The following is a 16,590-nucleotide window of genomic DNA, read 5'->3' as shown; positions in this document are numbered from 1 at the left end:
CCATCTAACTTTTATATTTGCTGTATTCTTTCTTAACATAAGTTCTTATTTCTCAGAGGAATGATGTTATTTTCATTTTCTTGCTGCTCTTGTTGCTGTACTGTATCATTTCTTGTTTCAACTGAGCCTGGTCTTGCAGGTAACAATTGCAAATGTCTCCGATTTTCATCTATAAGCTTGGCCATTGTTAGTCATGATAGCATAAGATTGAGATGCTACCTCTTTTGTTACAGTGGCTTTCTGAGCCCAATTTCTACCTTTATAGATATGTACTTTATCATTTGGTTTCAAATAAGGGTAGTTTATGTTATCCTCTATCATAATAATTCTTTTGATACAAACTTGACTGATATTTATACTTATTCCTTATATCCTTCTTGAAAAAACATAGGTAATCTGTTTCTAAGTTTTCTGTTAAATAAAACTGCAAGTGATAAATCTTGTTATGATGGCAGTGTTCTATAATGCCAAACATAAGTCAGTATCAATTTCTTCAGCTTTTGTTAGTAACCTTTTTACTGTTTTAACACCATTTTCAACTTATCCATTAGATCATGGGTGACCTGGACTTGATGTAATTATGTCCATATGCTGTGCAAAACTTTAAAACTCTTGACTGTGAAATTGAGGTCTATTGTTAGCCATCACCATATTGGGAATGCCATGCATTGCAAAAATTCATTTAATTGTATTAACAACTTGTTTGACACATGTGTTTTCTAGTATAGATATTTCAGGAACGTGAAATAATCAAAAACTATAATATATGCATGTCCTTTATATTCAAACAGATCTAAACGTACTTTAGACCAAGGTCTTAAGTTTTCTTGAATAAAAGTTTTCTTGTTTAGACTGAGAATTTCTATATTTTTTTATATTATCAATGGCTTGCATTCTTTGTGGATCAATCTGTAATCCCTGATTGCTCACTGTCTCCTAGAAGCATTAATTCTTGCACTCTAAATTTACATTTATTTTTGTTAAATGTCAGTCCTGCTTCTTTTGCTCTAGATAGTTAATCTTATATCATGCTCTTCTAAAGTTCTTCCCCATATTCTTATGTTATTTATGTACACTTGTGTGCGACCTATATTTTCAAAAATCTTTTTTTATTGCTCTATGAAATGCCTCCGGAAGACAAGCTTTTAAAACAGTAATGGCCAAAAGGTGTGTAAAATATACATACCATTGGAGCAAGAAAGCCAATTTCTATTTGCCAAAATCCATTCGATGTATCTAAAGAAGAAAAGTATTTTGCTCCTGATATTTGTCCAAATATTTCTTCCCTAGTAGGGATTTTAAAATGTTTCTTTTTAACATACTTATTTATGTCTTCTGGATCTAACCATAAATGTATCTGTCTTTCTTTTCTACTATTTCTAATAAATTCATTCACTCATTGGGCTCTTCCACTCTTTTAATTAGATCTAAATTAACTAACCTTTCCAATTCTTTTTGTATCCTACTTCTTAAAGCTAAGGGTATTTTTCCAGTTGCATGTATAACTGCTTTCTTTGTTTCATTTAACTCTATTTTATACATTGTATCCAATTTGCCAATGCCAGAATAGTTCTGTAAATTGATGTTCTATTTTCAGTGTTTCAGAATTTTGAATAGTCTGAATTCTACCAATTAGATCTAGATATAAACATGTTTTTAAACCTAAAATAGAAATTACCTTGGCCCTTAACTACCGCAAATCTTATATTTTTTCAATTATCTTTAACTAAGATCTGTAATTCACTAATATCCATAATAGGAATTTTTTCACCACTGTAAGATTATAAATCAGTATCTATTTGTTCTCTTACTACAGGTTTTACTTTGGACCTCGTATAATTTCTTCTGAAATTATAGTAGCTTTTACACTTGTATCTAGTGCATACAAAATAAATGTTCCATTAGTAGGCAATGTAACTGTCCAATTCTCCTCTGTAGTTTAGAGTGAGCATTTCAGAATACTCAGAAACAAATTTTCTTCATCTGTAATGTCAACGCTATATTCCTTTTTTAATATCTTCTCTGGGACTTTTGAATTTTGAACTAAATGTGTATTTCTAAGTTTTTCCAGACTTCTCCATTTACAGACTTCTGTGAAATGATTCTGTTTCTTGAAGATGTGACAGGTTTGACCATATGCTGGACATTGTCCTAGAACATTATCTGTGCCTCCTTCCAAACCTAGAACATTCTTTCATACACTTCTATGTTTTTTAATTTTAACACTCTGTAGACTTTTTTTTACTTAGCAAGTCTATATTCATATCAGTTTGTTTCCTTCCTAAAATGTGCAATCATTGTCAATTAAGTGCAGCAATTTGGCAAATTCTCACTGCTTTTTCTAGATATAGATCTGGCTCTTCTAACAGTCTTTTGTTACACACATACATTTTTATACCCTCACCATTTGATTCCTTATCATTGATTCAGCTTCTGGAAATTACATGTCTGACTTATCTTTAGATCTTTTAAAAATGATTCAAAAGTCTCTTCCTCCATTTGATTTCTTGAGTGAAACTGAAATCTTTCAAATGTTTCATTACTGTTTACCAAAAAGAATTCCTCAAATATTTTTAAGACAAACTCATCATCAGCTCGTTCTCTAACATTAAGCTCAAATGAATTAGATAATGAAATTGCTTCAGTACCTGCAATATGCAAAAAGATGGCAATCTTTTATTCATCTTCCTTAGGAGTGGATCTGGATGCCCTCAAAAATAAATCAAATTCTTGTTTAAACCTTTTCCAATTTTCTGCAGCATTTCTTAACATTTTGAGAAATGTGAGAACTCTTAATTGATCTTCTTTCATTCAAACTTATTTTTCACTTCTGAGTAACTTTTACCTGAGTTTTTTAAACTTCTCCCAGTTCTTTTTATCACTTTCTTCACTCCAGTTATCATTTATTGTTTTATGTTCAGTCATCCACTAATCTTAATAATGATTTGTTACTAGTAATTTAACAAGTCTTCATTAGATACCTAGTTAACATAGATTGAGCTGAGATAAAATGCTCTATATATCTCTCTAACCTAAAACAAACAGCCTTCTTCCACTGTCCACTCCCACGCCCTTTACTTAGATACAATTAAAGCCACAGTAACACTAAACCATGTTACCTAGGTCTTTACATGTATCACTGTATCATGTGCACACAGTTTTCTGTGCTGCTCTGAAATCTATAGCCACATTGGGGTAAGACTCTTCCTCCTGCTGTCAAAGCAGGGGATCCTATCTCTTGAGAATTCCTCAGCTTTTAGCAGTATAGGGTTTATGACACACAGTGGAGCAGTTGTGATTCCACCAGGAGAGAGTGCTGATACATAGATTCTGGCTACTTGATTACATCATTATCTCAGCAAGAAAAACCGAATGATTTATAATTTAATTCCAATAAACCCCTGCATCTTCCATTTGATGCAACATGTTTTAGGATTTTCTGCTTCTTTCTTGGTGCCAGCTGCGAAATGCCTCCCATAGCTGCCTCTTGTTTGACACAGGAGAAGTGAGAGAATATGATTGACAGTTAGCTGCCTGGCTCCTCAGTGCTTGAGCAGATGGTGCCAATCGGACTAGAAGTGAGTGTTCGGCCCTGCCCTCTCCCCCCTCCCGTGCTCACTGTAACTCCGAGGAGATTGACCTAGACGGATCAGCACGGCTGGAAAAGGGCTCTGCCTTCATAGTTTGACCTACTTGCAAAAGAGGATGCTTTATAATCGCACAGGATACATAGAGAGACATGTGGCTGGCACAACTGGTGTGTTGGCTCATTCTGAAGAACTGTGTCAATGAGGAGCAGGAGGTTCTAGTTTACAGGGGGCAGCAGGGAAGAGCAAAACAACCTGCTTCACGCTGAGGGATGGGGGAAGGGGGCGGGATTGGAAGCTGCACCTGACATGCGGTTTCTTTGTGTGTGCTTTTTGGTGCTGGATTGACAGTTTTGGGGGCCTCAAGTTCTTTATCCAGGGAACCCACCACAGAACAGGAGCAGCAAAGGTGGGGCAGGGCAGCACAGTGTTAGGATGAGTAATCCTCCCAGCCTCCCTGTGAAGCACTCTCAAATCTTTACTGGGTCTACTCTCAGGAGGGATGGCATGCTGTGGCGGAGCTGAGCTGATCTCTTACTCCAAGACAAAGGAGTCTGACCTATCCATTTTCTCTGACCTAATGCCTGAATGGCTATCCAGGGTGGATGGATGCAGGTTTGCTGTTGTAGGCTTGCTCCTGATGCTGAGCCTGCTCTTATGGATTTTCTTTTCTTTTAAGAACAAGAATATTGAATATCTGGCTCTGAGAAGTAGACTGCACAGAGAAATGCACCCAACAATAGCACGTGGATATGCGAAAACAAAAGGCCAAGTCATATTTGCTGACCTGGCTGATGTCATTGAGAGCCTGGGGGGGATTCTGTGTAAAATCTATGAAGAACAGTTTATACCAGAAACCTGGCTCAGAGCAGATCTGACCAACTCAGCCCAAGGGGAGCTGACTCCAAGCTGGCACTGCACTGACCTGTTCTCAGCTGGGAGTTGCCTGGCCTTGGGCCAAACTAAGCAGGTCTTAGCTGAGAGAGATCTCCTGGCATGCTGAGCCAGCTTTATGTTCTAAGCCCAGCCCGGCGGGATAACACTCCCAGCTCAAAGCCACTGCTTCCGGGGGAGGATCCCTTTTGGCACAGCTGGCAGAACTGCTGTCCCTGGGCCCTGCTCAGATTTCTGTTTGAGGCTTAGCTGTGGGGCCCCATGAGCCTGTCTAGTGATGAGGATGAGGGACATGGATAAAACTTCAGCCTCTACAGTGTCTGAACCCCAGCCAGCTGACCCAGCAGGTTCTCTCCTCAGTGTGACCTGCCCCTGGTTGGTTTTAGGGCCCAGTCATGAAATAGTGTCTGGAGGAAAAATGTTAACCTAATATGAAAAAGATTGGAGTTCTTCCCGTGAAGCTGTATGGTCTGAGTAGTACATGGCCGTAGGGTGCACCTTGGATGTCTGTCTTTCACTGCCCCAGCCCTCACGGCTCTGCCTCCCTCTCTCTGTCCCCCTTAGGTATGGTTAGACTCTTCTATTGCCTGCATCACTGTAGTATCTGAGCCTTGTAAATATAAATGGATTGATCCCCCACAATCCCCCTATGCAAAAAGGAAGCGATGTCATCTCCTTTTTACAGCTGGGGAACCAGGCCACCGAGAGACTAAATGACTTGCCCAAATTTACACAGGTAGCCTGTGCCAAAGCAGAGACTGGGACCTAGATCTCCTGAGTCCCAGTCTGCTGCCTTCCCCATGAGACCATTTCTGTCTCTTCTGCTACTTATTATCAACACTATTGACCTCTAAAGAGCGGGTGTCTCATAAACTTCCCAGATTATGATAACATTGTACAGTACATTGCACTGGGCATAAAGTTATTTTATCACCACCAATTTCCATTCACTTTAATGTATAAATATATCAAGTGAAAGGCTAGTTAGAAATCTCAGTACAGAGGCCAAGTGCACTGCGGGCCAGGCCTTTCCAGAGTGGGAAATACTAGGGTATGCTGAGAGATCGCGTAGGTTTTCAAGGGCTGCATCTTTCCCTGAAAGCAGCTGTGAGTATCTTGGAGAGTTTACTTTGGCTGGAGCAAAGCACCTTATGTTGGGCTTTTCCTCTGCGCTGGATTTCTATCAAGGAGTGGAATGGAAGTGCTGAAGCACTTTTGCTTCGGTCATTGAAAAGCAGACTGAAAAATCTTGGAGGAAAGACTAGGGAAACAATCTTGCCCCAGCTTCCAGCATGCATTGCAGCTCTTTCTTTTCTGCCTTGTGTGGTTCTTTGGGTTTTGCAGCCTCAGAGAGAGGCATCCAGATTCAGGGAAACCCATTAAAAGAGATTGTATCTCCCCAAGGCTCATATTTTTGGGACTCTCACAGAGAATGAGAGAGATGAATGCTTTAGTCCCAAGCACCATCCACCGTGCCTCACAGTCTGACTTTCCTGTTCCTCCGAGGGGAAAGTGGCTTCCACAAAATCTTGTTTACGGTGACAGGTACAGTCCCACCAACTGGGGAGGGAAGTAATACTTTCTATTGTATTGGAGACCTATAGCCTTTCTTTGTGCTAAAATCCATCCTGGGACACAGGATGATGTGAAATAATAACATTCCTTCCATTTGAGCACCTTGCAGAAGTAATTCATCCTCCTCATACCATTTTACAGAGGGACAAAGTGACTTTCCCAAGGCCCTATAGCAGCTCATAGTAGAGTTGAGATTAGAACCCAAATCTCAGTTTCTAATTCTGTGATTTAACCACTAGGATATCTTTCCTCCGAAACACTGAGAGTAGATTTTGCCCTTGGTTTAACCCCTGCTATTTCACTGAAGTCAAGACATAACTGAAGGCAAAGTTTTTCCTCTGATCAGACTCCCATTAAGTGGTAGCCAAGTGAAAGCACTTTCACAAGCAGTCTGCAGATAGTACAGCAGGTTTTCTGAACTCTCCTTTCAGAGACCTGGGCTCAAACTGGGTTTAGAGTAAAGATGAAATTACTGTTGTGGTTGCTGGAGACTCAGTGCTGTTACTGCAGAAGAGAGTTTACTTTGTTTGGACAAGGATTGGTAAGCAGCAGTGGTTCACTCCCACAAGGGCTTCTCTCTGTGATTGGAGGAAGAGGTTTTACTGCAAAGAGGCAACCAAGTTACTGATACTTATCAATAAAGTTAGAAATGTTGTCTTGCTTCTGAGCTCCATGGGAGACAAGTCCACTGGACTAGAGAGAGCTCTGTGGAGAGGCAAAGCGAGAGGGGACAGGGAACATGTCTTGGGGACTGTCTACACACAGAAAATTTACCAGCATAATTATGCCCTCATAGTTACTCCATTATAATTCTCTTGTGGGCACTCTGTTCTAGAATATGAGTGCCTTTTTCTGATTTACCTTATACCACTTCCAGAGAAACATAAACTAAACCAAAAAAGGCACTCGTATTCCAGAATAAGAGTGTCCACATGGGGAATTATGCCGGTATAATTGTGGCTGACAAAATTCTCCATGTAGAGCAGCCTATAGGGACTATCTTGGAAATAGGGCTGGCAGGCAGGAAATGGTTAATCAGAGGAGAGGCGCAAAGTGGGGCATTAACCAGAGGGAAGACAGCCACAGATGTTAGAAAACTAAAGCGAGCTAGACTGCACTAAACAGGGTGCACAGAGGAATTTAGGGAAACATTTAAGTTAAGGAGACAGTAGCTTAACTGTTGTTGCAAGCTAAAGAACTCTGAGACAGGAGGGGTCTGTTGGAATGCAGGCAGCACAGCTTCCAGGGGAGAACTCAGGAGGAGATGGGGGGGGGGGGGTGTCTCTGTTTTAATCAGCAGTGGAGAATGCATCCCAAATCCAAAATTGGGTGCAATCAGCGTGACTGATGGTCTGTGCTGCAAAGTCAGGATTGAGGTGTCCTGACAAGTTTGGGGCAGGGGCTGGGAGACTGGGTTTGGAATAGCAGAGCAAAGACTGCAGGTCAGGATGGAGGGGCATTGGCAGAGCTGTGGGTGAGAAGACTGCACCAAATGTTCTTGCCCCTCACTAGCCGGAGTGCTAGCTTATCCTTATAAATAACCAAGCTCTGTCTGTTTCTTAAAGTGCTTTCACTTTCTCCCCGCCTCCAACAGGGTTAGTGAATAATAATCCCCCATCCTCTCAGGAATGGCAGGTCTCTCATCTGCTCAGTCATTTCAATGTAGCTTTGTGTTCCGGTTTCAGTATTTTAGTTTTTAATGCTAAGACTCTTGTGAGCGCTATCCCAGGAGATCTCTCTCCAGATGCTATAGGCAGGAGAGGGAAGGAGCGGCAGAGATGAGTGTCCATATATTTGCTGTAATATCATTCCAATAAATGCCTTGATTCTATTAGCTCACAGTTGTTTGGACAATACTTGTCTGATGATCCTGCCAATAAACTGCCACTGAACTGGAAAAAGAAAGGAGAGAAGATGATGGAGGGGGTGTGATCACCTCACACACAGACCCTGTGCAGCATTGGAGCCTGGGTCTTCGATGCATTTTATAAATTGTCACCTGTTGAAACAGGAGAGCCAGTCATTGAAATGCAACCCTCCTTCCCAGTTGGAGGTGAGAGTCTCAGCGAGCATAAATTACCATAACTCAACTGAAGGCAATGGAGCTGCCCCAATTTATACCAGCTGAGGATCTGGGCCTGAGACTGAACACAACTGCAAACCCCCTTTTCCACTGTCCAAGCCTGGCCTGGCTTGGGCCTCTGCTGCTAGTGAATACTGAGCTGAATGTTGTCAGAGCTGCACAAAACAGTGCTTTGATTTCACAGGGACTGGATAATAATAGTATTTTGCTTTTCATCCCTGGTGGCTGCATGGTAACAGGATCTGTGGCTTATTCAAAAAGTCCCTGCACCTCAGCCCACTTTGTGCCAATGCTGGTATTTACTCCTGCTTGTGGAATGGGGTTTCCTTGCTAGCCCTGTGCATGGTTCAGAGAGTTTTATAAAACTCTTTGCTTTAAACCCTTTGTTCATTTCACTTCTAAAGCTCCTGTGTACCGAATTATGCTGGGGTGATAGGGCATGGAAATGCTACAGCAGGAGAGGGACATATGCCCAGTGAGACTCTCCACTGAACTAGTAACACCTGCAGGGTTATCCATTCTTAAAGTTAAGCTGTAGTTTTTTCTGCCTAGCCAAGCACTGGTGTCCCATGGAGATGCACACAGTCACATACAACACTTCCCAGCATCTTCAGTAATCATGAGTGTTTTCAGCATATGGACCGGTTGGTTGTTGCTATAGGTCCTCTCAAGCCACATCTTTTTTTATATCCCCATTACTACTTGTAGAAACTGCTCCTGTCCCTGTTGATCAGGACTGACTAGTAGGTTTTGAGGTGAGGCAAGGAATTGGGAATGGGATAAGGGGCCTTTCACCTTCACTTCCCTCTTGGGAGAAACTGAAAATCTTTCCTTCCAGATGCTGCTTCATTGGCTTCCATGAAAAGCATGGATGGTCTCCGTTCAGTTCCTAGTATAGACGCTAACTGTTGGAGTCTCAGCGGAAATCTCAAGGAAATAAGGATCCACCGAGAATGAAGTCCTCTCTTATCCCTAGAGGAGGGTCCCTCTAGAACAGGGCTGAGGCATGTTGTGTGACAGCATGGGGGAGACTTGCACTTACCGTGGCCTGTGCTGTACCAGTTACGGGGATAAGTACTAATAGCCAGTGCTTATACAGTTCTGCAGGGTCCTATGAAGTGACTGTCTGATTAAACTCTCATAACCCACTGCAAGGTAAATCACAATCATTATCCCTCTTCTACAGACACAGAGCATCTCATAATTTGACCCAGGATCACACAGCCAGTCCCAGCTCTAACCACTAGAGAACACCGCTTCTCAGAGCTAGGAATAGAGTTCAGAAGTTCCTGGCTCCTATTGATCACTAGCTTACACTATCTCTTGGAGAGGGGCAGTATACTCTACTCTTCATTCTCCAGAGCTGCTAATCCCAGTTTCTTTCACCCAGATTAAATTCACTTAAAATACAGACTGATGACAGTGGCGGGAACCCCAGTTTTCAGAGCAATGATGCCCTTGCATCTCTAGTACCAAGATCAAGCTTGCTTTTACCTTCTGTAGCCCAGCAGAGGCTGCGTTGCTCCGGAGGCGTGGTGTGGCAATACCAAGAGCTCTGTGAGGACTTGGATTCCACTGATACTACGCTGGCATTCCGTTTTCTAATTCCTTCTCTCTTTCCCAGCTCCAGCTCAGGCCCAGATCATCCATGCAGGGCAGGCATGTGTTGTGAAGGAAGATAACATCAGTGAACGAGTGTACACTATCCGGGAGGGCGACACCTTGGTCCTGCAGTGTCTGGTCACGGGACATCCACGGCCACAGGTAACCTTTCTGTAATGCCTGTCACCTACATTCTGATGTGCTCATTCTAATCTTGCCATGTGGAGGAGACATTGGGGGTGGTTGGAGGGTACCTTTCCCCACCACCTTGACGCTTCTCCTTTTTGGAGTTAAGTTCCTCTCCTCTCTTTTGCACCTGGCTTCCTGGGCAGCATCTGCAGCACAAGAGCAGCTGCAACATAAAGAAAGGAAGGGCTGGGTAGCAGATGCACCCGATGAGTGAGCGCCCCCTGGAGCTAGGGCTGCAGCCTACAAAGAGGCTATAAGCCCTACCACAGTACAGCACATGGAGAGTCCCCTGTGGCTTGAGTATGAGTGAACTGTGTTTTGGGAGCAACAGGACCTGCGTTGAAATATTGCCCCGTTCTGCCTGTGTGCTGTATAGTGGTCGCACAAGGGTCTCTACACAGTGCCTACCATTCTAAAGGGATAGAATGAACTAAAAACACAGGCTTTGTTGAATTCAGGGCTGTGTAGCTTTCACTGAAGATGTCAATCCTCTCTCTACAGAACAGGCACAGTTTGGGCAGGGGTGTTGTGCAAGCTTCCCCTTCACACCTCACCAACATAGGAGCAGAATCAAACTTCCATGGCCTGCTCAGCCGTGGCCTCTTGGAGAAGGCCAGCAAAGGGGATCAGTTAGAGAAAATGGGGAAGGAGGGCATTTTTCTGATGTGGACCTTTGTCCCTGAAGAGTTGGATTGAGACCCATCAACTCATTTCACAGAGTGGCCACCCAGCAGCTGCCATTGGGTGGTAATTTTTGCTACTGACTAGAGCTGGTTTCCAACCCTTGACGTAGAAGTGAGAGGAGTGCAGGGAAATTCTTACATAGCAGCTGATGTGTGTAAATGACCCCCGAAGTAATACTGTGGCTAAAACCAGGCCTTTGGGGCCAGAATAAACTTTGGGGAGTGAGTTAGGCTGAGAACGAAGCTCTCCAGGGGAAGGGTGGTAAGAGGGATAGTGAGAAGCTCCACAGTTCCTACTACCTTTGCGGCAGCCTTGCCAGCCATAGGCACTGATGATGATAAGCTGTAGTTCTGGTCGTGCCTTCCCTAGACTTACTGACAAGGTGCTACTTGACTCCAGGGCTTGGGCTGCTAGGAAATGACAAAGCAGCTCAGCCAAAAGAATTCAAGTGAGACTTAGACTTATCCATCAAAATGTCTTTTAAAAAAACAAAACAAAAATGGAGCCAGCCGGAGCCAGGATGTTGGGCAGCCGAGACACACTCAGAGCCTTGTGTGCCATTGTAGAACATGTGGAGGATCACCCAGCCTAGGCACTTGGGCATACTGATCACATGCACAGTGGGCAGATCCTGGGTGTACAGAATAGAGGCATGGTGAGAACTAACTGTTGCCTGGGAGCACGCAGAGTACTAGGATATGTGCAGCTCATGGGTGCCCTGAGCCTGGCAGTACTAAAAAATATTGATGTACAAGGAGCCCGGTGTGTACAGAAAGCTGGTGCACAAGAAGCTATGGCACCCCCAGAACCTGTTTGTGTGTAACACTAGCACGTGCAGAGCACAGGTATGCACATGGGCACTGGTGTGTATGCCCAAGGCAGGCAGGTACATATGGAATGCTGGCTCACATGGACCCGTGCCCGTGTCCCATCTCTCTCTCCCTAGCTTCCCTTCTCTTCCTACCTCTTCTCTCTTCCTTCTCTACTTTGCCCATCTGTCACATCCCTCCTCTCTCCTCATGCTTTTTCTCTCTCAACCCCACACACATGCTCTCTCCCCCTTTCTCCACTACTCCAAATCAAAGTGCTTCTCGTAACCTTTGTCTTTCTTTTCCCTCCCATTCCTCCAGTTAGTCATTAAAGCTTTAGCGGGTAGCTCAGATATTTAAATGAGGTTGAAATGAAAAGGCTGGGGAAAGATTAAAGAGCTAACTGAACCGTCCATGCAAACAAGAGACTCTGAGACTTGGGGCCCTAAAACGATCTCATAATATGCCTACAAAAGCTAAATAAATCCATCACAGACAGCCATTAGCTGAGCAAATCTGCCCAGAAGGGGAATGGGCTGTAGAACCTTGCCATCTCTAAAGCAATGGCTCCAGTTCAGGCCCATGTCAGCTGGCTTTGTGCACGGACCACGGTGCCTACTCCCTTCCAGGGCAGCGGCTCTGTCTAGCCTGAGGTCCATAGTGAATGAATATCCTTTTATCGCCTGCTTTGCGTTCAGCGCAAAATAATCTGGTGGCTCTCAACCCAGCTGCTAGGGGATAGGGGTCCACGTTGCCAGAAAGCACCGTAGCAATTGGTACTTCAGGTATGTCTGCACTGCAGTCAACAGTGTGACTACGGCGTGTGTAGACGTATCCTACCTCACTTTGATCTAGCTAGCTCGAAAAGCAATAGCAATGAATCTGCAGCAGCACGGGTGGCAGCTCAGGCTAGCTGTTCAAGTACAAACCCAGAGTCCCGGGTGGACTTGTACAGCTTGTGCTTCCATGCCTTCACTGCCATTGTTGTTCAAGCTAGCGAGATGAAAGCTAATGCAGGTATGTCTACCGGGCTGTAGTCACACCTCTGACGGCAGCGTAGCTGTGGAGACAGCCAACAAAGGAGTCTGAGCGGCCAAGGAGAAAATGGGCCATGACCTCCTTTCACGCTCTGTGGGTTGCGCTTAGGGGGAAGCTTGCACTGCTGCTACCTGTGCTGTGCCTTTTCATGGGATCTAAGATCGGACTTCAGTCAGGAGGGGCACCTTTCTCCAGCCCTGCCGTTCATTGTGAAACGACATGTAGTAAGAAGTGACATACAAATCCACAGGTGGTGTGCTAAGATGAAACGTAAAAAAAGGACAAAAAATGTAAAATAGTTTGAATACTGCAAGGCTCTTTTTCTTTCTTTCAAGTGTGTTTACAACAAAAGAGAGTCTTACAAAAATAACATATGATCGGGCTCCCTCCAGAGAGGGAGACAGCAGGATAATTCTCTCACCTTGGAAGCCAAACATTAAATATCCCCATTCGTAGAATTACAGAAATGTAAGGCTGGAAGGGACCTCGAGAGGTCATCATGCCTATCCCCCGGTGCTGAGGCAGGGCCAAGTAAACCTAAAACATCTCCGACAGGTGTTTGTCTAACCTATTTTTAAAAACCAATGATGGTGGTTTCACAACCTCCCTTGGAAGCCTAGTCCAGAGCCTTACTACCATTGTAGTTAGAAAGCTTTTCCTAATGTCTAACCTAAATCTTCGGGCTGCAGATCCCATTACTTCTTGTCCTACCTTCTGTAGACATGGAGAACAATTGATCACTGTCCTCTTTATAACAGCCCTTAACATGTTTCAAGACTGTTATCAGGTCCCTTGTGAGTCGTCTTTTCCCAAGACTAAATATGCTTAGTTTGTTAACCTTTCCTCATAGGTCCTCTCTCTCACACTCACACTCACACTCACACTCACACTCACACTCACACTCACACTCACACTCACACTCACACACACACACTCTTTTGTTGCTATCCTCTGGACTTACTCCAATTTTTCCTCACCCTTTCCTAAAGTGTGGCACGCAGAATAGGACACAGTACACGAGCTAAGGCCTCACCAGTGCCAAGCAGAGTAAAATAATTACCTCCTATGTCTTCCATGCAACCCTGCTGTTACTGCATCTCAGAATAAAAGCCTTTTTTTTTTTCAACTGCATCACATTAATTCATATATTCAATTTGTGATCCACTATAACCCCCAGATCCTTTTCAGCAGTACTACTACCTAGCCAGCTACTCCCCATTTTGTAGCTGTGCATTTGATTTTTTTTTCCTTCCTTGATATGGTACTTTGTATTTATCTTTTCCAAGTCTCATCTTGTTGAATTCTGACCAATTCTTTACTTTGTCCAGCTCATTTTAAATTCTATTCCTGTCCTCGAAAATGCTTGCAACCCCGCCCAGCTTTCATCCTCAAATTATATAAGAATACTCTCCACTCCATCATTCAAGTAATTTAATGAAAATATTGAATATTATTTGGACCAGGACTGACCCCTTCAATACATCAATAGATACACCCTCCCAGTTTAACAGTAAACCACTGATAACTACTCTTTGCATATGGTCTTCCAACCAGTTGTGCACCAGCCTTACAGTAGTTTCATTTAGACATTTCCCTAGTTTGCTTATCAAAATGTCGTGTGGGACTGTGTTGAAAGCCTCACTAACATCAAGATATACCATGTCTACTGCTTTCTCCCAACCACTAGGCCAGTAACCCTGTCAAAGAAGGAAATTAGGTTGGTTTGGCATGATTTGTTCTTTACATAGCTATGCTGGCTATTCTTTATAACCCTCTTAGCCTCGAGTTGTTTATAAATTGATTGTTTAATAATTTGTTTCATTAACTTTCCTGGTATAGAAGTTAGTCTGACTGGTTTATAATTCCTCTGGTCCCCTTAGTACCTATCTTTAAAAAGAGGAACTATGTTTGCTCTTCTTCAGTCCTTTGGGATTCACTTATGCCCCATGAGTTCTTAAAAATCATTGCTAACAGTTCTGAGATTGCTTCAGCTTTTCCCTTAAGTACCTTAAGATCAATTTCATCAGGCCCTGTCAACTTAGAATCATAGAAGGTTAGGGTTGGAAGGAACCTCAGGAAGTCATCTAATCCAATCCCCTGCTCAAAGCAGGATCAACTCCAACTAAATCATCCAAGCCAGAACTTTGTCAAATTGCACTTTAAAAACCAATAAGAATGGAGATTCCACTACCTCCCTACTATGGAGATTCCACCACCTCCATCTAACGCATTCCAGTGCTTCACTACCCTCCCAGTGAAAAAGTTTCTCCTAATATCCAACCTAGACCTCTCCCTCTGCAACTTGAGACTATTACTCCTTGTTCTGTCATCTACTACCACTGAGAACAGCCTAGCTCCATCCTCCCTGGAACCTCCTTTCAGGTAGTTGAAGACCGCTATCAAATCCCCCCTCATTCTTCTCTTTTGCAGACTAACCAAGGCCCCTCCTGCCCCCTAATCATTTTTGTTGCCCTCTGATGGAATCTCTCCAATTTATCCACATCCTTTCTGTAGTGGGGGGCCCAAAACTGGACACAATACTCCAGATGTGACCTCACCAGTGCCGAATACAGGGGAATAATCATTTCCCTCGATCTGCTGGCAATGGTCCTACTAATGCAGCCCAATGTGCCATTAGCCTTCTTGGCAAGAAGGACACATTGTTGACTCATATTCAGCTTCTTGTCCACTGTAACCCCCAGTTCCTTTTCTGCAGAACTGCTGCCTAGCCAGTCGGTCCCCAGTCTGTAGCTGTGCATGGGATGCTTCTGTCCTAAGGACAGGACTTTGCACTTGTCCTTGTTGAACCGCATCAGATTTTTTTTGGCCCAATCCTCCAATTTGTCTAAGTCACTCTGTATCCTATCCCTATTCTCCAATGTATCTACCACTCCCCCTAGTTTAGTGTCATCTGCAAACTTGCTGAGGGTGCAATGCACCCCATCCTCCAGATCATTAATCAAGATGTTGAACAAAACCGGCCTCAGCACTGACCCCTGGGTGCTCCGCTTGTCACCAGCTGCCAACTAGACATGGAGCCATTGATCACTATCCGTTTAGCCTGATGATCTAGCCAGCACTCTATCCACCTTATAGTCCATTCATCTAACCCATACTTCTGTAAATTGCTGATACTGACTTGAATACTTCTAATACTTGAATACTTCTGACTTATCTTAATATTCTTTAATCTGTTTGTTCCCTGTTTTTGGTTTGTGTTCCTTTCCCCTTGTTTGGTTTGAGTAACTGGTTACCATTAACCACCTTAGTGAAAACTGAAGCAAAATAGGCATTAAACACCTCAGGCTTCTTGATGTCATCGGTTATTAGCTCTTCTTCCCTGCACAGTAGAGGGCCTATGCTTTCCTTAATCTTTCTCTTGCTCTTAATGTATTTAAAGAACCACTTCATATTGCCTTGTTATGCCCCTTCCTAGGTGTAACTCATTTTGTGCTTGAGGCCTGGTCTGTACTAAAAAGTTAGGATGAAAAATCCACATTCCTGAGCGACATGGTGAAGCTGAACTAACCCCCGGTGTAGAAGGTGCTACTTCCGTAGAAGAATTAGATATAGTCTACACTGAATTGCTACAGCCATGCTGCTACAGTGGCACAGCTGCAGCATTACAAGTGTAGACAAGCCTTTCTGATTTTGTCCCTACCTGCTTGCATTGTCCTTTTGTATTTCTCCTTCGCAATTTATCTGTTTCCACTTTTTATAGGATTCCTTTTTTTTTTATTTTTCAGGTAATTAAAGGGGTCCTGCTGGAGCCGTATTGGCTTCCTGCTATTCTTCCTATCTTTCCTTCTCGTCAGAATAGTTTGCAGTTGTGCCTTTAATATTGTCTCCTTGAGAAACTGCTAGCTCTCCTGAACTCCTTTATCCCTTAGATTTTTCTGCCCAGGGGACCTTACCTACCAGTTCTTTGAGTTGGTTTAAAAACTGCTTTTTTTGGAAGTCCATTGTCCTTATTCTGCCGGTTTCACGCCTTGCTTTTATTAGAGTCGTGAAATCAGCCATTCCATGATCACTTGCACTCAAATTGCCTTCCACCTTCAGGTTCCCAACCCATTCTTCCCTGTTAGTGTGAAGCAAGTCTAAATTGGCTGTCCCCCGGGTTACATCCTCC

At 43.4% G+C, this 16,590-nt stretch overlaps 1 protein-coding gene across 1 annotated transcript in view; it reads left to right on the top strand.

Moving 5' to 3' along the window:
• Positions 1-16,590, top strand: part of MDGA1 (MAM domain containing glycosylphosphatidylinositol anchor 1) — a 210,061-nt gene that overhangs the window by 58,248 nt on the left and 135,223 nt on the right. The window contains 1 exon segment of the mRNA XM_067565371.1: positions 9,764-9,903. Within this exon segment, the coding sequence (XP_067421472.1) occupies positions 9,764-9,903 (140 nt within the window).

The sequence above is a fragment of the Emydura macquarii genome, unplaced genomic scaffold (genome assembly GCF_026122565.2).
Source record: "Emydura macquarii macquarii isolate MOO-44397 ecotype Brisbane River unplaced genomic scaffold, CSIRO-AGI_Emac_v2 contig_2676, whole genome shotgun sequence".
In the NCBI taxonomy this organism is placed as follows: domain Eukaryota; kingdom Metazoa; phylum Chordata; order Testudines; family Chelidae; genus Emydura; species Emydura macquarii.
The sequence above is the reverse complement of the archived record's forward strand: the minus strand, read 5'-3'. Positions and strand labels throughout refer to the sequence as shown.